The sequence below is a fragment of the Lissotriton helveticus genome, chromosome 8 (assembly GCF_964261635.1).
Source record: "Lissotriton helveticus chromosome 8, aLisHel1.1, whole genome shotgun sequence".
Classification (NCBI taxonomy): domain Eukaryota; kingdom Metazoa; phylum Chordata; class Amphibia; order Caudata; family Salamandridae; genus Lissotriton; species Lissotriton helveticus.
The window spans coordinates 1288471863-1288494255 of NC_136069.1; the positions used below are offsets into that span (position 1 = coordinate 1288471863).

The 22393-nt window shown below is 40.5% G+C and overlaps 1 protein-coding gene across 2 annotated transcripts in view; it reads left to right on the forward strand.

Annotated features, from left to right (window-relative positions):
* The first annotated feature begins 867 nt into the window (after nucleotides 1-867).
* The window catches only part of TNFSF13B (TNF superfamily member 13b), a 112338-nt gene continuing 90812 nt past the window's right edge, over nucleotides 868-22393 (forward strand). Inside the window, exons 1-2 of one of the 2 annotated variants that reach the window (XM_078658255.1) lie at nucleotides 868-1262; nucleotides 1395-1494. In XM_078658255.1, coding sequence (XP_078514381.1) covers nucleotides 984-1262; nucleotides 1395-1494 — 379 coding nt within the window. In that variant the 5' untranslated portion in view covers nucleotides 868-983. The remainder of the gene's footprint in view (nucleotides 1263-1394; nucleotides 1495-22393) is intronic. The other variant, XM_078658256.1, reaches the window with a different exon arrangement.

A 22393-nucleotide genomic window follows, 5' to 3' on the forward strand; every position in this document is an offset into this window, starting at 1 on the left:
ATGGCTGGGTCCAAACTGGGGGGGCTAGTGGACAAGAGATCAATGGATTTAACCCAGATCTTTTGACTGGGGGAGAATGTTTGCATTGTCAGCATTTCGTCCATCAATTGTTTGCTGTAACACTTATTTTCAGTGTGGGGGGGGATACACGGTCACAAATGTGTTGGAGACCCCCACTGCCATATTAGAAGTGCATTACTGCCTTGTCACTAGCAGTGCGGGGTATGGGATATCCATCACGTTTTGACGGAGTACCCAGCCCTCAAACTGTACATAAGACCTATAGTTTCTCCAGACATTCAATAATGGTAATATATAGCTTATTACACAAAAGCGGCATTTTATCTAAAAAAAAAACATACTGGAAATTTGTTTTTCTGTCTTGATTTTCTCCTTTAAAACGATTATGTTGTTCACATATTTTAACGGATATACCAATTTAAAGTCAGATGTAGCAGACTGAAAACCATTGGAAATCTTCAAACTATGCCAAGGGAGTTTTTATTTGTGTCGGTGCTGAACTTTTATTATGTAAAAGGTATACGCAAAAAACGTATTGAAATCACAGATGGCATGAGTGAAACACTTCATATATATGAGGCGACTCTATCCTTTTCAAAGGAAAGGGAAGAAGAAACCAGCTGGCAGAATGGCAACAGAAAACTGTTAACTTTAGAGAGAAACAAATACAGACATGCAAATAAAACCGGCACGAGGGTAAGAAGACCACGCTAGCCACAAGCGATAAAAATCGCGGCGGAAAAGACTGGTTGAGAGCAGTGAAATTCTGTGAAACGAGTTTCTAATAAACCCATCAAAGACCATATGACAGGAAGTGACCTGTTTATTTTGGCAACCATATTGCACGCACTTACTGTAACGTACAGTAGTGAAACTGTCTTGCACCATGAATGGCAGACACCAGAAGCCTCAAGCAATGATACCGCTTCTCTTCTTTTAAAGGACATCTACGGAACGCTGAGATGAAACCTGGGGGATACCATATGCTCACCACAAAGGGGGTACCAGCTCCGTCATATGAAAACAAACTCTTTTCAGCAGCCTTTCTTATTGTAATAACCGCCATTTCTTCCAGCCTGGCTGCACTTTCACTCTATCACGTCATAATAATGAAAGCAGAACTGGCACGTTTCCGACAGGAGCTTAAGTCTTACTCAACACCAGCAGCCACCTCACACCCCCCGAGGGAGGGGGAGGTGAATTATGGTTCGACCGACCACTTGCCTGTAAAATCAAGCCAGGTGAGACAGGCAATAAGTTCAGGTGTTTGCGCTGTGGAGTTGGTGCTCTGAGGAGTACGTATTGCCTTCTTTGTCTCTTTTGCTTTTTCCCTTGTTTTTATTTTTATTTACGATTGCGCCTGTCCTCAACAGGGAAGCGGAGTATCCTCTGACCAGGCGGACGGAAGTTTCGAAGATGGCCAACCAGTGAAAGTGAGGGCACCAAGATTTGCTCCAGCTGCCGAAGGAGAAGGTAAGTAACCACACAGGCTATGGAAATAAGGCTGAGATTGCCACCAATTATATTCCTTGGACAAAGGGCAATATACCCTAAGAGGCAAAGACAAATAAAATATGAGGGATGTGTGGTGTTCACTTTGTTAGTAAAAAGTGAATCTGTGGCTATATAATTTTCCTTATTGTCATAAATGTTTTGGAATAAAAATCAAGCTATTGTAATAAGAACATCATTAAACGATAATGCTGTAAAACGTACGGATGAGTAGTTGTGAACAATTCTGTTCATTCTTAACAATGCTAATAATGCAGTTTTCTACTTGTATTGTATTTAAAAATCACTTTATTTTTCGAGGATCAGTTCGTTTTCTGAAGAAGCTATGTTTTTTTCATTAATTGATTTGAATATATCACAACTCATTTTCTTCAAGAATTGGGTTATTTTCATAAATTTGTTCAAATTTGTAATGCATCGTTTTTGTGGTACTACTAAGTCAACATTGTTATTTGAAATAGTGGTTGATATCAATTCACTAAGAACACATTTGATTCCCAATTCCATCAGTTTTTTTGGTGTGCTAAATTCACAGAGGCATACAAAGAACAAATGTACAACTCTTAAATCGTTCACATAGTTTTAAGTGTCTTCATGGACAGTAAGAAAACACATTTATGAATTAGAGTTGGCACACAGGTCACTATAACAAACACAATGGATATCCCGTCCACCTTATTACAAGGGCATTATATCCTATGGCACTTGTAATATGTCCAGTAATATCAAATCTCACCTTGGGAAATCACCATACCACATACAAATGCTTCACACACTTTTTCAAACACCCTTCAGCTTAATATTACAGCATGAACTTTTCAAGCAATCCAGTACCACAATAATATCAAGAAGCACAAACCTTTAATAACGTTTTCACTGACACTGTTTTCAACAGCAAGTTATCACAATATATGTATCCGCAATAATACAGGGATCATATCATCTTCCTATATATATTAAAAAAACTTGTTAAAACATAAGTGTAAATAACGCATTGTAAACAAATAAATTGTTACACTAAATAAAATAGAGAAACACAAATACGACTGCAAACAATTGTCTATTTCAGTGGGAACAATCTGTTTGATCATTATATATGATACATGATCTAGTGTAAGAATCCCTATCTATTGTGTTAAGATATTAGATAGATCAAGTACATCAAATAATTTGATACCTTTAAGAGGATTTCACAACTTATTGCCACCTTTTTCAGGAAAAAACATATATTCTCCCACACACATAAGATAAAATGTATATAACCTGTAAAGAAAAATATGATATAATATTTGTAAAGTTTATACAATGATTATTTTAAATATAGAGCTAAAAGTACTTCTTCTTTGTGGCAAAACTTCAAACCCCAGTACATCCCATACTGCAGTGATACCGTCTCAAAACGACTCAATTATTTTCAAACTCCTTGCGACATATTGCACACAATGCATCTATATCAGTCAAACACTGCATACATGAATCTTAACACTTCATCAGTACTTTATCTCAATTAATCTGCTCTCTCCCATCTCCTATTCTATCATACTTTTTTCCTTTAAAGTCCTCATGCTTCAGTCACTACACCATTCATAAGAGTGTAACACACTCACCAATAAATACTATTCAAAGTTTCTTAGTAGGACCTATTCATGAATATAAGTGTCCCAGAAGGGCTTCTTATCCTTAAAGCTCAATTCAGTCCGAGGCCAGATCATAGTCTAAGAAGGAACCCTAAAGAAAACATCATACATCAGTAGTGCTCGTTTGTTATCATACAGCAGTGAGGACAATATGACCAATATATCCCATTCTTTGTTAGCCAATATTTCATTATATCAACAGTGCTCGACCACCGCATTCATCCTCCACTTCCAAACTATGCCCAAGCCTCTATGCCATCTTTCTGTCAAATTGATGTATATGGTCACTTACACTGAGATATTTGTTCCCAACAAACCTTCAATGAGGGCCCTAAACTGTTTTTACTCAAATTTGGGCTGTCCATTCTTGCTCCCAGTACCAACAGAATGCTCAGGTATTAAAGCTTTTAGCATCCTCCTAACCCCACTATCATGAGGATGCTCATGCTTCTTCTGCATTTGTTGTAGTGTTAATGTCTCTTGTCTTATTCACGACCATCCAATAATAAAAAAGAATCTTACCACCCAAATAGCATTACGATTAAATGTATCTGATTGCTACATAAAGTGAATGTGTTTGAAATGCTCTGATATGGTCAAGTGTAAAAAATATGTAGAGTTAAAAAAAAGTAATCTGAGACATTGAAGCCAAATACAGAATTAAAAACTGTGTTCCTTAAGGTTGAGATAAAACTGAAAAGCACAGTATCTCTAAGTAGACTACGCTGTAGCTTGATCACAAATCATCAAGAGCACTTCAAACAGTGCTGATGGAGTTAAAACTATCTGTCATTATATTTAAAATCCACCTACCTTTCCGAAATCAAGCAACCTCAATCAATATGGCTACCCCTGATACAAAATGGTAACACATAGAAAGAGAAATAAAGAAAACAACCAGAGCAGGCTTACAGATGTTACAGAAAAGGGAGCTCATATGATCTCCAAGATCAGGGGAAATGACTAAGGTGGAGGTCTCTAACCTTTTCTGTAATAAGTGCTACTTATGTTGAATTACAGTCATCCAGAGCTACTAATTTTATTAGAGATTTAATAGTGATAACATCAGAAAGGTTTACAAAGCAACCATATGGAAGATTGCTAGCCTTCATGGCATCAGTGCATCAGGCACGGATGCTGGCAGTTATGAAAAAATGCTAAACATGGGTAATACATAACAGACAAATGGTTAATGCCCCTGGCACCTACTTAATAACATTAGTAACAAATCTCCCCAACTCCACATGATTTATCAGTCAAATTTCAGTTTAAAATATATTTTGAAATTCAACAATTTGTCTCAGAAAATTAGCTTATGAGCTCTGAAAAGGGAGACATTTTCATCTTGAATGCTCACTTTTAATTTTTGGTATGCAGGCATTAATTTAACCAAGCAAATCTATTAATTTAATGGGCTGGTCACATGAGAGCTATTTACAGGGAGCAGGAGAGCTATCGGTAGCTCACGAGCTATCTCTTTCTTAAAAATATTTGGTATACCTCATGAGTTGGTGCCTATGGTAGGCTAATTGGTCCACTGTCCGGCTTTTGTGTTTGTACTACTTATTGGAGAACCCTGGACTAAGGCGTCCAATGGTCTTGCGGGATGGATATTGACGCTAGATATATTTAACTGCTTCAGATTAAGCAGATTGCACCAGGGCAGATATATACACAAAAGCGGCTAACCTGCCTGCAAGTGCATCGCAATGCTTCAACATTGGGATGAGTAAACTCTTTTTGGGGTTGCCATAATGGGGGCAAAAAACAAGGATCTACTACATAATTGTAGAGCAAAGCTCACAAGCTTTAGCAGGAAAACATATGTTGCCTATCTAAATACGCAATAGAGTTATTTTATGAGGGCAGGAATGCCTCTTCCATGTGTTATTGTTGCTCTTGACAGGGCTTGAAAATTCAACAAATTGCTGCTAGACTGACAGGACAAAAAACTTAATAAGGTTACTATAGCCACAAGGTCGCCATACGACCCTGACTTCTTAAAGTAGGAGTAAAGTATGCATTTTAAGTGCAGTGTTTTAGGTTCTCAAAGTTATTTAAGGCAGACTCCCAAATATTAAAAATGAATAACTAACCACATACCTAACCCTGGTGTGCAGTAAATACTTCCAAGTTTGCATTATAATATGACAGCAATTAACATTTTGCACCTTGTGTTGCCAGTTCACTGACCTGACTTCATGCTGGGGCAGGCCTGCAGAAGCAAGATATTCACTTAAAGTGGTCCTAGCAAAGAAAAGAAAACATGTAAACATCTTCACCATTTGTTTTTGGAATTTATTTGCACTGCCATTTTAAACAGTCTCACAATGGTGTAATGTGGTTTTCCGCCCTGGCAGCTGGTGATGTTTGAAAGTATTGAGGTGTAGTACCTGGCAGTAGTGCACCCCATTTATTTCAAAATTTGCCTCACTCATCCTTACATGCTCTCACTTTTACTCTCCCCCTCTACTCACTCTTACTCAACCCAGACATCACCTTAGCGACCCCTCCGGACTATCAGCTTGTCGGGATCAATAGGTCTGGCACTAAAATAGGAGGCGGGGTCGCTATAATCTTCCGATCCCACTGGAAGATAATCTCTAAGAAACTAGCCAATACCGTCCCAATTGAAACAATGTACTTCAGCATCTCTGATGCTTCGCAGCTAATTTTTGCAGGGGTACTGATCTACAATCCTCCTAACACCCAGCCTTCCTATCTCACAAAGCTATTAGTCACACTCGCAGACCTATCCCTGAAACACCCCCATTTCACCATTCTGGGTGATTTTAACCTGCATGTTGATGATAGGTCCTGCGTAAAAGCTAGGTCCTTGGTTGAAACTCTCGCAGGCATAAATCTTGACCAGAGAGTATCTGGCCCCACTCACAATGCGGGTCACACCCTTGACCATGTTTTTTCAAACCTGCCGGCCCTTACCACCTTGCCGCCACTCCCCCTGACTTGGTCAGATCACTTTTTAATTCAGTTTAACCTGACCACCACCCCACCTCTGATTTCTCACAGCAGGATGGAGAACTTGGGGAGAAAATGGTATAAAATTACCTGTGATAAGCTCGAACCTGTAATGATCAACTGGAACTGGCAACTCTCAGGCAATCTGAATACCGATGTCAAGAAGTTTAATAAGTATCTCTCCATTGCTACTGACACCATTGCCCCCTTACATTCCTTCTCATCGGCCCGTACAAAACCTTCTGCCCCTTGGTTCCCTTCAACGTTGCGTGAAGAAAAATCCAAATGTAAGAGACTTGAACGCTCCTGGCGATCTACTTATGATCCTGCTGCCAAAATTAGATACATAACTGTCTTGAAAAAATTCCATAAATTAAAACTGACCACCATGAAAGAATATTTCGCCCATAAAATCAATACCACAGACAACTCGGCCAAAACATTATACCAAATTGTGAAAGACTTTACTAAACCAGCGGCTCTTACTCGTCCTATCAAACCCAGTCAAGAGCTCTGTGACGGCCTCTCTGATTACTTTCATAATAAAATTGCGGATATTTTTTCCTCCTTCATTCCCCCGGAGAGGCCCAGTGAAGTGACCTCAGCCCAGCATATCTTTCCCCCTTGTGAAAATATGCTCCGCAACTTTGAGGCTATTTCACTAGATACAGCACTCCAAAAAATGCAGCAGTGTAAATCAGGGTCACCCCTTGACCAGGTCCCCGCCCAAGTGTTCACCTCCCTGGCGTCAGTTATCATCCAACCTCTAATCACAATATGGAATGCCTCCCTTCTCTCCGGTCACTTTCCTCTAGCATGGAAACAGGCTACATTGATCCCCATTTTGAAAAAACTTGAGGCTGATCCCTCAGATTATAGTAACCATCGACCTATATCCCTGCTCCCCAAACCTGCTAAAATCCTGGAAGAAATCGTACAAGAACAGCTGGACGTCCATTTGGAGACCTGTAATCTCCTCCATGACTCACAGTCCGGTTTTAGGTCCGGTTATAGCACGGAGACAGCACTTCTCGAGGTCACAGAGACAATGGAAAGCGTGGACAGAGGCGAGGTAGCCATGTTGGTGCTCCTCGATCTGTCCGCGGCTTTCGACACCGTCTCCCATTCCATACTGTTGGACAGACTCCACAATGTGGGGATACGCGACACTCCTCTAGCCTGGATAAAATCATTTCTAACGGATAGAACGCAACAGGTATGGTGTCGACCCTACTTCTCTAAAGATAAAAAGCCCCTTGATTGCGGAGTCCCCCAGGGATCGGCTCTCAGCCCCCTCTTTTTAATGTCTACCTTTCACCTTTGGCTGATGTAATCGAGTCAGAGTGGTCTCATATGCTGATGATACACAGCTAATTTTTTCTTTTAGAGACCACTCTGACAATGGACTCCAGAATTTCAAAACCTGCTTGTCCAACATTGTATCATGGATGACTCAAAACACCTTAAAGCTTAACACCAACAAGACTGAGGTGTTGTTCTTCAATCAAATATCTCCACTGCCACCATCCGTGTGGTGGCCGTCTGAGTTGAATCCCCCTCCATCCCTGGTGAAAGTAGTTTGAAACCTGGGCTTTCAAATTGACAACGAGCTATTGCTTGAAACCCAGATTCATAAAGTAATAGCCTATATGCGGGTGCCCCAGCATATCTCCTACAACGATTGCAGATTGTTCAGAACGCTGCAGCCAGGCTGATTTGCAAGGTCCCCTACTGCCATTCTATCTCCCCCCACTTAAAAAACATGCACTGTCTCCCGATATCCTCCCGCATCCAGTTCAAGGCCCTAGTTCTTACTTTCAGGGCATTGAGAGGTCCTGGGTATCTCAGACGCAGGCTGAAGCTATTCCATTCCTCTCGTAATCTCAGATCCAACCATCTCCGTCTTCTGCTCTCCCCGCTTCCATTGTGCCAGAAAAGGAAGTAGAGTGTTTGCTGTGGTCACGTCTAAACTATGGAACTCTCTTCCGCTCAGCCTTCATTTGATCGAATCATAATCCCTGTTCAGAGGCAAATTGAAGAAATGGTTATTGTCCTGCTACGAACTTTGAGGTTCTATGCTGCTGCTGTCCACAGTGCCGGGACACCCCCGTTGGGGATAGCCGCGTACTTAACAAATGCTATAAATAAATAAATAAATAAATAAATACTCACATTCTCTCACTTGCTCAGCTTACTCATACTCACTCCCATTCACTCTTACTCATAAGCGCACTCACACTCATTGGTTCTCATTTTCATCTCACTCACCCTTTCACACTCACAGACTCTGGGACCTGGTGCTACTGCACCTGCTGCACCATAGATACCTATAGCCCTGACTCATTTTCACTCCCTCTCACAATCTCCAATCACACTCTCTTACTAGCACACTTTCACTCCCTGCCTCACTCCTTTGTACTCACTTTCTCTTTTTTAAACACACAAACTCAGATTCTCACTCACTTCCACTCTCTTTGACACCTGCAAACACACTCACACAAACACTATCACTCAATCCCATTCTCTTTTATTCATTGACATAAACACTTGAAAACACACTCACAAACACCAACATACTTAAACAGAGAAATTGATAATATTTTACTTAGCTTGCTTCCTTTGCGGCAGAGCAGGATTCTGGTGCTGGAAACTGGAACCAGCAGGCCATGATTCCAAAACTGGATCCAGCCAAAGCAGCAAGAGCAGATTTGAAAAAGGAAAGATCCATCTTAAATCCTCTCCCAGCTTCTTAATAGGACTCGAAGCACAGCCCTGTAAGAATCTGGGACAGAGCTGGGGATCCTGACCCTGATGCTCTGTGTGGCTTCTCATTGGCCTCAGGAATGCACTAATAAGGGCCCTGAAAGCAATATTTTAGAAGTCTGTGCTACTTGAGGCATACGCAGTATGTCTGCTAAATAAGATGGATTGTGCCCATGTGAGGGGATGTCAATCTACAGAGAGTTGTTTTTTAACAACACTCTGTAGCTGGATCATGCCTCAGCCTCTCCTCCTACTCTGCCTGGCATCCAAAGCCAGAAGACAAGGCCCAGAGGGCTGACCGGCGCTCTGGCAGCTTGCCTCCTTTGCGGCAGAGCAGGATTCTGGTGCTGGAAACTGGAACCAGCAGGCCATGATTCCAAAACTGGACCCAGCCAAAGCAGCAAGAGCAGATTTGAAAAGGGAAAGATCCATCTTAAATCCTCTCCCAGCTTCTTAATAGGACTCGAAGCACAGCCCTATAAGAATCTGGGACAGAGCTGGGGATCCTGACCCTGATGCTCTATGTGGCTTCTCATTGGCCTCAGGAATGCACTAATAAGGGCCCTGAAAGCAATATTTTAGGAATCTGTGCTGCATGAGGCATACGCAGTATGTCTGCTAAATAAGATGGATTGTGCCCATGTGAGGGGATGTCAATCTACAGAGAGTTGTTTTTTAACAACACTCTGTAGCTGGATCATGCCTCAGCCTCCCCTCCTACTCTGCCTGGCATCCAAAGCCAGAAGACAAGGCCCAGAGGGCTGACCGGCGCTCTGGCAGTGTTTAATGAAAACACGAAAGTTGTGTTTTCATAAACACTAGTAAATGAAATAATACTCAGTGTCGGAACTCGGAGAGGCAAGCTGCAGAATGTTGGTCCTCTCAGGAGGCCCCTACTCTGGAGCCTCTGATAAGTAGCTGCAACTGGTTTTCTACATAATTGTTTTTCTATTATGGTATCACACTTTGTAGTTTTAATGACATTTAAAATATTAGTAAATTGGAGAAATGTGTGGTATTTGGTTTGTGGTACATGTTTACTGTTTGTACACTGTCCTAATGTACAACTAAACATGATTATCAGCCGTTGGAGTATAGGGACTAGGCTGGGCTACGAAGTGACTTTGCCAGTGTGCAGTAGGTACTGGGCCACTGAGTAAAGTTACCTCCACACTTAGAAAGAGATCTAAATTCTATAAAATTGGCACAATTTGCTGGCAGAATGCAATGAGGTTGTCAAATCCCCGAATCAATCGAAGATGTTCTCAGCTTTGAGTGGCTCCAAGTTTCTCTTTTTCAATTCGTAAGAATCCACAGTGAGATTGTGCAGAACTCCTCAATCATCAGTGTAAAGACTCTCTTCTCAGATAACAAAGTCCTAATCGGAAACTGACATAGTCAGCTACACTTTCTCTTAAGTTGAGACCCCCGTTGTGAATCTTTTCAGAGCTCTGAAGTTTTCCTTTAAGGGGTTCCATGAGCAATGAAAAAAGTCTCATGACTTGTTATGTTAAATTGTTAGACTCTATTGAGTAGAGGGGCTGATATAAAATAGGGGCAGGTGGTTTCCACAGATAGACTTGATACATAGTTTTACCATCACAGCAGCGACTGGAGCATCCTCAAGAGTCTTCATTAAGGCATATTTTGTCCAGCTTTGATGCTCGAGACATCTTTTATATCTTGTCCTTGTTTATCATTTACAAATGTTTGGTCACCCAATGTGTGGATTTAGTAACATCAACTTTCTGAACTTTCTATTTTTTTTAAGTTTAATAATGCTTTATTGAGAAATAAATATGAACAATGTGCAATCAGATCGAACAAAAATACTGGTTTGAAGAACAATCCAAGTAAATGTAAGAGCAAGCACTAAGGTACAATATAACAATCTGATAATAAAGAGAAGATAATAAACCTTTAAAAGATTGGCAAATTAAACATCTTATATTATGTAAGTATGGACTTGAAGATCTTGAATTGTAATACGTAACTAAAAAAAATGCATTTTAATCTTTTTTATAAAGGTAAAAGGAAAGGTAAGACAAGAAAAGAAGAGAAGGAAGAGACAAAGCCAAGGCATGGGAATAAGAAGGGAAAGTAAAAGGGAAAATATAATGTACTATATGGTTGAACCAGCAAGTGTCTAACATCTATGTAGTATTATAAACAGATGATAATTAAACCATTATATTTTAAGGAGGTTTGTAGTTACAAACTTTAGAGTTGGGTTGATTCATGTATATGGATAAAAATGAAGTAAGAGGTGACCAAAGTAAATCTTTTTTAATTTTTAAAGGAATAGATGTGGCATGAGCTCGATATAAATGGTGATGATAACATAACAGGTTCCACCATGCCATATAAGAAACTTTAGCTGTATCCCTCCAATTAGCGGTAATTATTTGAAGACCTAAGGCAAACAATAAGTCAACACATTTTCCAACCAAACAGTGAGAAGTCCAAAGGGGCGAGGTACTGCCCAAAAAGATGTGTGTAACATCAAAAGGGATAGACACAGATAAAATATCATTCAGTTTATGCCAAATCTGTAACCAGAACTTTTTAACAAGAGGGAATTTAAAAAACATATGGACAAGATCACTCTTATCATGCGTACATGACCAACAATTAATATTAGGTGAATATGTATACAAGCTTGTGGGTGTGATAAATAATCTGTTAAAGAAATAATATGATGTTTGTGTTGTGCTCGCTGATGAGGACGAGGTATAAATCTTGGACCATATCGATTTCCAAGTCTGAGCTGAAAATTCTTTATGTAATTCTAATTCCCACACAAGTTCTATTTTATGCTTTGAACACTTTTTAGAGGAACCAAGCAATACCTTGTATATGTTGGAAGCCTTCAGTTGTGCAGAAAAATCTATTAAGGAGATAGAGGGCTGTATGTCTGTAGCTGTAAGAGTTTGCTGGGAGATATATATAAGAAGGAGAGGTCTAAGAAGTGGAAATTGAGAGGCATATATGAAATTTTCCCTGTATCTCAGAAAAATCAAATAAAGTGCCATTAGAGAAAAGTTGCCCGATGACAATAATGCCTTTGTTAATACATTCTTTCCACTCAAGAATCCTTTTATTTAATTTAATCTTTATGTTATACCATATTGGGGTTTGTGAAATATTTTTAGAAATGGAGTTTGAGGAAGTGATCAAAGGTTTGCTAATAGCAATAGAATGGGTAAGTATGGGGGAGATTAGACCTTTTGGGGGTTGAGTGATACGAATCGTCCTTGAAAGTAAAAGGAGAGAATTGTGCATGTTCCAATTGACCTCAAACTGTGGCTGTGTCTATGTGATTCTCAGAAAGGGAAACCCAAATGTGTTGCAATGCGAAAGCGGAATGATATGTTCTAATATTAGGAAAAGTAATCCAGCCGAGGTCTTTTTGTTGTTGAAGTCGAGCTAAAGCAATGCAGGGTTTATGTTTGCTCCATAAAAATTTAATTAAGGAATGGTTAATGGTTTTAAAGAAATTCAGTGGGAGAGAAATAGGGAGCATTGATAAGTAAAAATTAACAATAGGTAATAACCTCATTTTAATTGTGCCTATCCTACCCCACCAGGAAAGAAAAAGGGGAGACCAACCATCTATTAGTGCATTAACTTTAGGCATAATGTGATTCCTGTTGATTTTAATAGTGTCCTTAATATTAATAGTATAAAGATTGCCTAGGCATTTAAAACCTTTTGAACTCCATTTGAAACTAGAGTCCTTAAACATATGAGGGAGACAGTATTTATTCAGCTGTAATATTTCTGATTTATCAATATTCAATTTATAACCTGAGACAACGGAGTAAGTATTCACCAATGGAAAGAATTCCGGGAGAGACGTAGAGGGGTTAGATACATACAATAAAATATCATCTGCATACGCAGTGTACTTTATATTCAAATTTTGGAACTGAAAACCAGGAAAAATTGGGGATCTTCGAATTGTTTTCAAAAAGGGTTCCAATGCTACGATGACTAATAGGGGAGACAATGGGCAACCCTGCCTAGTACCTCTGTGTAGGGAGAAGTATTTGGATTGTTTACCCTTGACCCAAATAGATGTAGAAGGATTTGAATATAATAACGTAATGTATTGGATAAAAGGGCACTAAAATCATACCATTTCAATGCACCAAACATAAAATCCCAGTTCAGCTCGATTGAAAGCCTTCTCGGCATCTAGTGTTTTGGCAGCTAATGGAGAGTTAAGTTTAGCCGCTAAATGAATAATATTAAGAAAAGTTCTTGAGTTGTCTGCAATGGATCTTCCCTTCACAAAACCGGGCTGATGCATGTCTACTACATCAGGAATAACAGAGTTAATCCGAAGGGCCATACATTTAGCGAAAATCTTACAACCCGTATTAATCAATGGGATAGGTCTATAATTGCTACACTGAGAAAGGTCTTTATCTTTTTTAGGGATTAAACATAACATGGCCTGAGTGAACTGGCATTCAAAAAATGATTAACAAGAGATACTAGCTTAGGAATTGCAAGGTGTCTAAAGTGTAAATAAAAGCGTAAAGTAAAGTCATCAGTCCCAGGTGTTTTTTTTTTTGAGAAGCTGATCTATGGCAATTAATAATTCTTGTTCAGATAAAGGTGTATCTAGGGAAGATAAGTCTACACTTTTATTAGGGTCTTTTGGGATTGATTGGAAAAAAGTATCTAGTTGTTCAGTGCAGGGAAATGATTCCGAGGTGTTAGATTTGGGGGTCTCTAGTTGGCACAGGTAGGTACGTGTGACAAATAGGGACCCACTCCTCTACTCAGGATAAGGGGATTACACTCCTAAAATATCCCCTGCTCACCCCCTTCGTAGCTTGGCACGAGCATCAAGGTCTTATCTCAGAGGCGTTGTAAATTAAGCAGTTGTGACCACATACAGTAACCCAGTGACAACACTACAAATGGGCACCACTCAGGTTTTATATAAAAAATAAGTAGACTTTATATAGAGTTACCACAAGACCATGAACGACAAAAAATACACAATACTTGTTACTTTAAGATGGTAGGTTAAGCTTAGTTCAGTTCAGTTCTTAGATGCAACACTTTGTGTCAATCTACCTTAGGTTGCGTTGCGCTTTCACGACAAGCAATGTCGCAGCCAGGGAAATAAGGCAAAGTTCAGATACAAAGAAATAAAGACGTGAAGATCTTCCAGATGTGGCATGCTTCTAGGGGATGCGAGAAGTTCTCGGTTTGATGCGTGGACTGCAGCGGCGACACCCTTGTTCCGCAATGCGACGGCAGCAGATCCACTTGCGATACTCTTCTCCCACGATGCGTGAAGCTTCCGCACGATGCGACAACTACAGCGGCGACATCCACGATAAGATGGCAGCAGCTCCGACGGCGGCTCGCTTCTTGGGGATGCGAGGCGCTTTTCTTCGATGTGGTGCAGTGTGACAGTTCCAGCGGCGACACCCTCCCTTGGAGTTGCGACAGCAGGCACATCGACGGTGACAGGCTCCGACCTCGTTGCGAGACTCTTCTCTTGATGCGGTGCAATGCGACAGCTACAACGACGACACCCTCCTTCGGAGTTGCGACAGCAGCAGCAACGGCGACACGCTTCCCCTTCGTTGCGGCACGCTTCTCTCCGATGCGGTGCAGTGCGACAGTTCCAGTGGCGACACCCTGCTTCGGAGTTGCGACAGCAGGCACAGCGACTGCGACACGTTTCTTTTCGTTGGGTTGCGCTTCCAGCTCCTTGCGACACGCAGTTCCTCAGAAGGCCCAAAACAGCAGCAAGCACTTCCAAAAGAAGTCTGGGGAACTGGGGGTTGAAGTCTGTTGTCCCTGAGACTTCAGCAGAAGGCAAGCTCTTTTCCAAGCCCTTGGAGATCCTTCACAAGTTGAAAGTAAAGTACACAAAGTTCCTTTCTCCTTCCTTTGGCAGTAAGGCAACCACTGCAGGCCAATCCCCCAAGCAGCACTCCAGCTTGGGAATAGTCTCGCCTCAGTTTCTTCAGGTTCCTCTCCTCAGTAAAGGTTTCTTCTTGTAATCCAAAAGTGATCTAATTTCATGGGATCATGGGCCCAATATTTATACCCCAAAATCCTTTGTTCTCTGAGGGGAGAGGGGCCTTTGCCCAGTCAAAACCAGTGCTGAAGCACTCTGTTTACCAGACTTCTCCTTTCCTTTCACAGTGCAGGGCAAGTACATCAGACGCCCGACAGGAGGTGGAGCCTGCATTGTGGAAGGCAAGTACAGTCCTGGAGCACTTTGTTTACAGGACTCCTTCTCTTCTTTCAGTGTACGGGGGAGAGACATCAGCCGCTCTCCAGGAGGTGGAGCCAGCATTGTGGAAGGCAGGCACAGCCCTATTCAAGGTTCAGGTGCAACTCCTCCCTCTCATCTGGATGCAGATCTCTCTATACACCACCGGGTGACTCAGCCTATCTCCTGGAATTCCCCAGCCCTGTCACAAAACCAGATATAGGAATACACAACCTAGCAGAGGCAGGTTTGAATGGTTATACAAGCAAATCCCTACTTTCTAAAAGTGGTATTTGCAAACACAGAATATTAAAACCAACTGCACTAAAAGATGTATTTTATTATTTTGAGTTCAGGCATACTAAACTTGAATTACTACCATGTTCTCTGAGACAGTTAGGATTATAAAATGTAATAACTCTAGCAGCCCATTCTGGCCTATGGAGAACAGGTAGCCTTGCAATAGTGAAAAACGAATATGGCTGCAATTCACTATTAGGACATGCCGCACACATCAGGACTTGTCCTACCTTATACTTACAATGCACACTGCCCTTGGGCCTACCATAGGGATGACTGGTATGAAGAGAAGGGAAGGTTTTGGGACTGGCTAGTGGGTGCACTTGCCCAGTCAGCATGACAGTACCAGACTGCACGCAGGCTCTGTAATGGCAGACCTTAGACACATTTTAGAAGGCTGCCTCTGTGGGTGGCACAACCAGTGCTGCAGGCCCCCCAGCAGCAATTGGAATTACAAGCCCTGGGCACACAGTGCACTATACTGGGGTCTGACAAGTAAACCAAACAAGCCAATCATGTAATCACTAATTCATACATCAATTTACAACAGGGAGAGCATATGCACTTTAGCACTGATAAGCAGTGGTAAAGTGCCCAGAGTCATAAAACTGCCAACAATAGGGCAGAAAAAATAGAGGAGGAATGCAAAAAGTTCAGGGATGACCCTGCACAAAGGGCCAAGTCCAACACGGGTATATAGGCTTGTATAATAATCAGTAAAACATTCTAAAATGTTTGAGTCACTAATATGCCGGACCCCAGAGGGATCAGTGTTAGCAACAATCTTAGATTTCGTTTTTTTAATTTTCAGGTCACTTGCCAAAGATTTACCAGCTTTGTTACGACCTCCATACATTTTTGCATCAAATCAAAGTAGGGTACCACAAACATCATCTCAAGATTATTTGTGGTATTGCAACTTAGACTTAATACGTTTAGATAATGTATCGTTGTTATTAGAGAAAAAATACTTGTGTTCCAAGATCTTAATCAAATTTAAGAGTTGCTTAGAACCTTTAAAAAGTCTTTTCTTTTTCTAGCTACATAATCAATTATAAAACCTCTTGCAGTGGCATTGAAAGCGTCCCAAACAAAATTCATCTGTGTATCTGAGGAAAGGTTTTTTATGAAATATTCCTGTATAAAGGTTGTGAATTGTTCTGTAAACTGAAAAGCCAATAAAAGGGAATGATTAAATCTCCATCTACGAGTGGAGGAAATGGGATTGGGATAATCAAAATAACAATAACAGGTGCATGATCAGAAATAAGAATTGATCCTATTTCTGCATGTGTTAACAATTCAAGAGTGTGTTGGGTAAAAAATACATAATTTATTCTGGAATGAGACCTATGAATGGGAGAAAAGGAAGTAAATTCCAAAACATCAGGGTGAAGTGCTCTCCAGACATCACGCAACCCTCTAGCAGAAATGCCTTTGTGGAAGATTTTATGCATTTGAGAGGGGACAAATTTAGTCTGTGACTTACGGTCTAAAGATGGGTCCATAAGTTGACTGCAATCACCACCAACTATCAAATTTTCTGAGGCATGAGTGGATAACATAGAAGAAAAGTTATTCCAGAATGTTAGGTCTACTCCATTTGGCCCATATATATCGCAAATCATAAATGTTGTATTATTTATGATCACTTCTAGGAGAAGCCATCTTCCAGCATCATCTTTGAATATTTGGCGATTTATAAAACAAAATAAGAATGCCATCTTTGTTTTGCACAGCAGGGAACTGAAGACATTACACCACAAAAAATACTCCAACTGACCGGTCAGTTGGAGTAATTTTTGTGGCGTTGTGATTTCATGTGGGAGGTGTGACTCCGACCCAGTCTCCTCTCTACCCTCCAGGCACTGAAAAAGTTTTTTGAGAGCCTTCATTGTGTATACACAAACTGAAGACATTACCAACCCATTGTCTCTTAATAGAATTAATGTCTTGTTCCTTAACATGTGTTTCTTGTAACAAAGCAATTTGACAGTTCAAGCTTGACAAGTGAGTCAAAACTCTTTGTTTTTTAACCTGGTTACGATTACCTTTAACATTCCATGACACCACACGTAAGTTACTCATGTGGATAAAGATAAGAACATTTCAAGAATAAAATTGTAAAACCTTTAACATGTCATAAATGAGTACTAGAATATATGCATGACTTAGTCAACCAAAACAGAATTAATTGCAGACAATACAGGTCTGAGTATACGTAAAAACTGACACACATAAAGTTGATATTTAAGTAAGAGAATTGAGAAAATGTGAGGAAAAAAATAAAAAAGTGAACAAAATATCCAACATACTTACTAGGATCAATCCGTTCAAATAGGGAAAAGTAAAAGACAACAAGAACCACATTAGAAATGAAATAGCTTGCCATAGTAGATTGTAAAAAGGGGGGAAAGAAAGGAGAAAAAGAGCAGAGGTAAGAATTTGGAGAAAAAATAGGAGAAAAAAACGAGAAGATAGTCTTCACTGAGAAATATATTTAAAGAAATGACAAAAAGCCTAAGGGCTTTAGCCATAGTGATCAGAGATAGATAGGACAATACAGATGAAAGGGGGGGGAAAAAGGACAGACACTGCTCCAATGAGTGACACGAATAATAGACTACTGAAATATCAGCAAATAATGGAGGTACCATATTAATGAGAAAGGAGCTGAACATACACTGCGCGAGGGGACTTACCATACATTGGGAAGACAATGTAACCAAATGAAGCATGGACAACGGAACTGATGTACGATGGGAACAGAGACAATATCAGATACAATACGAATGAGAACCTGTAAAAAAAACAAGAGAAAAGAGCAATTAGGTTTTACTTATTCCATCTCTTCTGCTTCATGCATATGTATAAAGTTCTTAAGTTCCACAGGATCCTCAAAGGTCATTGTTCTTTCTTTATATGTAACTTTAAAAAAACATGTATGAATAGGGCCATAAGGAGCAGTCATAGATCGGAGCATAGGTCTGAGGTCCAGAAATTGTTTCCGGCGATTGGCTGTGGGTTTTGAAACACCTTGACTAAACAAGATTTTGTGACCTGACCAAAGCATCTTTTTATGTTGTTTGGCTGCAGCAAGACTCACCATTAAGTCAGAATATGAAAGAAAATAGGCAATGATTCCTCGTGGTCTATCTGAGGCTTCTGCGATGCGAGGACCTATCCTGTGCGCTCAGATTTTGATAAACCAACAATTTGTGGGATATGGATCTTCAAAAAAGAAATCATGTCATTGCCTTTGGATCCTTCTGGAATACCATAAACTCTTAGGTTGCTATGCCTATTTCTATTTTCCAAATCCTCTGTTGTGTTTTTTCAAGTGATCAACCTCTTTAGATAAGACATTCACTTTATCGACATCATCCTGCGCATCACTAATTCTTTGTTCGACGTCAGTGAGACTTAAATCCAAATCAGACCATTTCTCTTCAATTCTTTGGAGTGTTGCAGTGGTATCTGCCATAAATGGATGGGTATTTCTCTATTCTTCCATTACATCCTCTAAGGCAAGTGTAGAGGTGATTTATTTGTGGAAGAAGGATTTCTTTTTGCCCTTTTATTGGCGTTACTAGCAGTTTCTGTACGGCCCGTAGCACAGGAACAAGAAGATTCTTGTGATTTATTTGAATATGCAAAATCCATTTTTGTGGCAGACAGGAGAAACTCAGACACTTAATAAGGATATTCTTAAAAGGAAAAAAAGGAAGCTTATCTCTGAGTGCTTAGATATAAGCTCTAAAAGTAGAGAAAGGTCATTGCAAAATTATAGTCCTATCCGATTTGAGGTAAAAAGTCTTCCCATCGAGGCGACTCTTGAAGTGAAAACAAAATGTTTGCCAAAAATAGAACTTTCCAGAAGTGGGAGGCAAAGCTCCACCATCTGTTACTTTGATCGTATAATAGTTATGCAAAAGCCTTCTCACTCCTGGGCCTTTCAAATCTGCTTACAGACATCTTTATAAATTAGAACACAGTTCAAGTAGAGACAGGTCTCCTCAAAAAAAGAAAAAAGATTCCTCAATGCAGAAAATGCAATATCACGTCAGTCAAGAACGCCACAGTGCCTCAGTGCTGAGTAATTCTATGGAGATTCCCATAATGACAAAACAATGCTGTCTGGCTGCAATATGGTTATTTCAAATGTTACATCTGCTGAGGAAAATGAGAGTTCAGACTCTCAAAATGGTGGCCGGGACTCGGAGCGCCCCGGGAGCAAAGGAGAATAAAACCAGAGAATTAGACCGATTTAATGTCTAAAATCTTGCCTATCTGCTCCCGGGTGCTTCCGATGTCCATTCCCATGCCCGACCTGCCGCATGAGCTCAGTTGAGTGCCCCTCTGTAAACTTCAATGTTATGGGTGTCACGGAGGTATTTACGGAGTAGCCATCTTGTTTTGCCGCCGCCACGGATCCCAACTTTCTGAACTTTGTAATCAAGTTATTGACTTGCAACAGGTGCGGTATGCTGTTAATTGAATGCTGCTGTTGTTTTGCTGATTCTTCTTAACAAACTAGATCGTGCTATGCCATAATTCATACTGTTTACTGGGTCACCGTATCCATGAATAGAAAAGAGCAAGGTATCTCTCTGAACTGCTTGTTATGTTTAAGAGCCCCCATGTAATACTTTTTAAAAGTCCATTCCAAAAACTGACCAGTATCCCTTTATTTATTTTCTGGTTTTCTGACTGAATTGTGCTGCAATGCTCTCCTTTTTGGGAAACACAGAGCTTTTATTTCCCCACCCACAATCATTCATTTTCCAGACAATGTATCTCTATTCAGCCCAGCAGATTGTGGCTTAGTTAAACACAATGTGTTCCCAGCAACCAATCAAATTTCCCATGAGGATTGTCAGCAGTGATACTCATGACTTGTATCTAACATTAACACCAGGTGATTTAAGGCAATACACCTCAGTACATAAATCTCGCACATGAGCTAAGCAGGAATCTATGCTACAGCGGAGAACACAAATTGCTCCATTAGAACCAATCATCAGAGGCCTCCTGGGCAGGAGATATCAACAACAATGGGAAACCCAATCTACCCTTGACGGCTTGGTCAAGTAGTATTAGCAGGTAAGGGTACCTATAAGGGATTTACTTCAGTATATATTTAAACCAATTCATTAATTCAATCTTGACAGGCTAGCTCAATTTGCTTGTATTTAAATGGTTGTATCAAAAGAACATTTGCAATTATTTCAACATGTAATAATCCTACATAAACAGAAGATAAGGATAGAAACACAGGTGTATATTTTCAAAAGCATTTTATATTATTGCAAGGAAGATTTTTGTAAAAGGGTACATAATCATTATGTAGCACAATGAAACCGGAAGTTTTGACTATACACAGATGAATGTTCTTCCTAGTAACTATTGTGGCCACCTTTTCTAAAATGATTCTAACATTAATAAAAAGAAAGAGGTGTGATTGTCAAGGTTTTGGTCTTATTTAGGCTTGTGTCCACTAGACTATCTTCAGGACTTTTAATAAAAAATGTTTGACCCTTGAAAAGAACATGGAAAGAATAACTGTTACCATCTACACTTTAAACAGATTTTATAGAATATCACCTGTGTGAAAGAAGACAAAGCAAACTGGTGTCATATTTAGAAAAGAGCGAAATCCATAGTGAGTCAAAAGATCTTCACTTCCACAGATCATATCTAGTGGTGTGCAAAACAGATAAAGTGTCTAAAAGAAACTATTTGTCACTTACTTCAATAATTATGCAGATGGACTTAGCAGTCCAAATAGATTAGGAGTGTATCGACCATATGTGTCGTACTAAATGCTGAAAATAAAGGTAGATGTAAATACCTCTATACATTTGTGTTTGTACTAAAAAAACGTAATTTATAGTAACAGTCTCTGTAATAGTCACGTTAGTACAGAAGTTTAAATTTCACGAGCCATCCTTGAATGTGGATATTCCACGCCATCATCAAGAATGAACAATAGGTTTGTTTGTGACTGCCGTAGGTTGCAGTAACTGCCTCTCCAAGCATATAAGCAGCATATGGTTATCAGTTTATAACTAACATGACACTTTAGGTTTAAGGTATTTTTATTAAATGACCACAACACACATGGGAAACATACAAAGGTATGATGCATCGTATCAAAGCGGAAGAGGCCGCACTTATGTGCTTCAAGAAGTGTTCGAGAGTTCCAGCAGGCCAGTCCGTTGCGGTAGAGAATGGAAATCATCGTAGCAACATGTCGTAACAGTCCCAGTCCAAACTCCCTCCCAACACCCCAACAATTCCCCCCCTCCCAAAGCCCCATCCCCCCTCCCCCCTCCCTCTGTCCAGTGCACCGATCCGCCCCAAATTCCGCACTTCATTCACATCTCGCATGTGGCGTATGTCCCCAGACTAATTAGGGTCAGAGGTCTATGGTATCGGGCCCGTGAGCCGCAGAAGACGTAAGTACTTGGGACAAGTGATTTCTCTGAATTCTGTGAGCAGTAGGGAATGGAACGGCTGCCAGATGTCAGCAAATTGCTCAGCGTCCCCTGCTACCGTGAGCGACAGCTTCTCCATCCCAAGAACATGCCACAATCTATGGAGCCAGCCCGTGATAGAAGGTATAGTTTCTGTGTGCCAGTGCAGCAAAATAGTCTGAACCGCTGATCCCAGAGCGATGGCTATCTGTCTGCCCCTGCGCGACCTAAGTGGGTACATCAGTCTATTCGGGAGCCCTAACAGGGTGTATGCAGGAAAGCGTGGTAATTCTATGCCAAAGTGGGTGTCAATTTCATCCAGCACCTCTTTCCAATAGGGTCCTAGCAGAGGGCAGTCCCAAAGAATGTGTGTCAGTGTCCCCTTGTGTCCACACCCCCTCCAACATGTATCCTGTTTGCTATGGTCTAGCTCATGAACCCATTCCGGCGTGTAATAC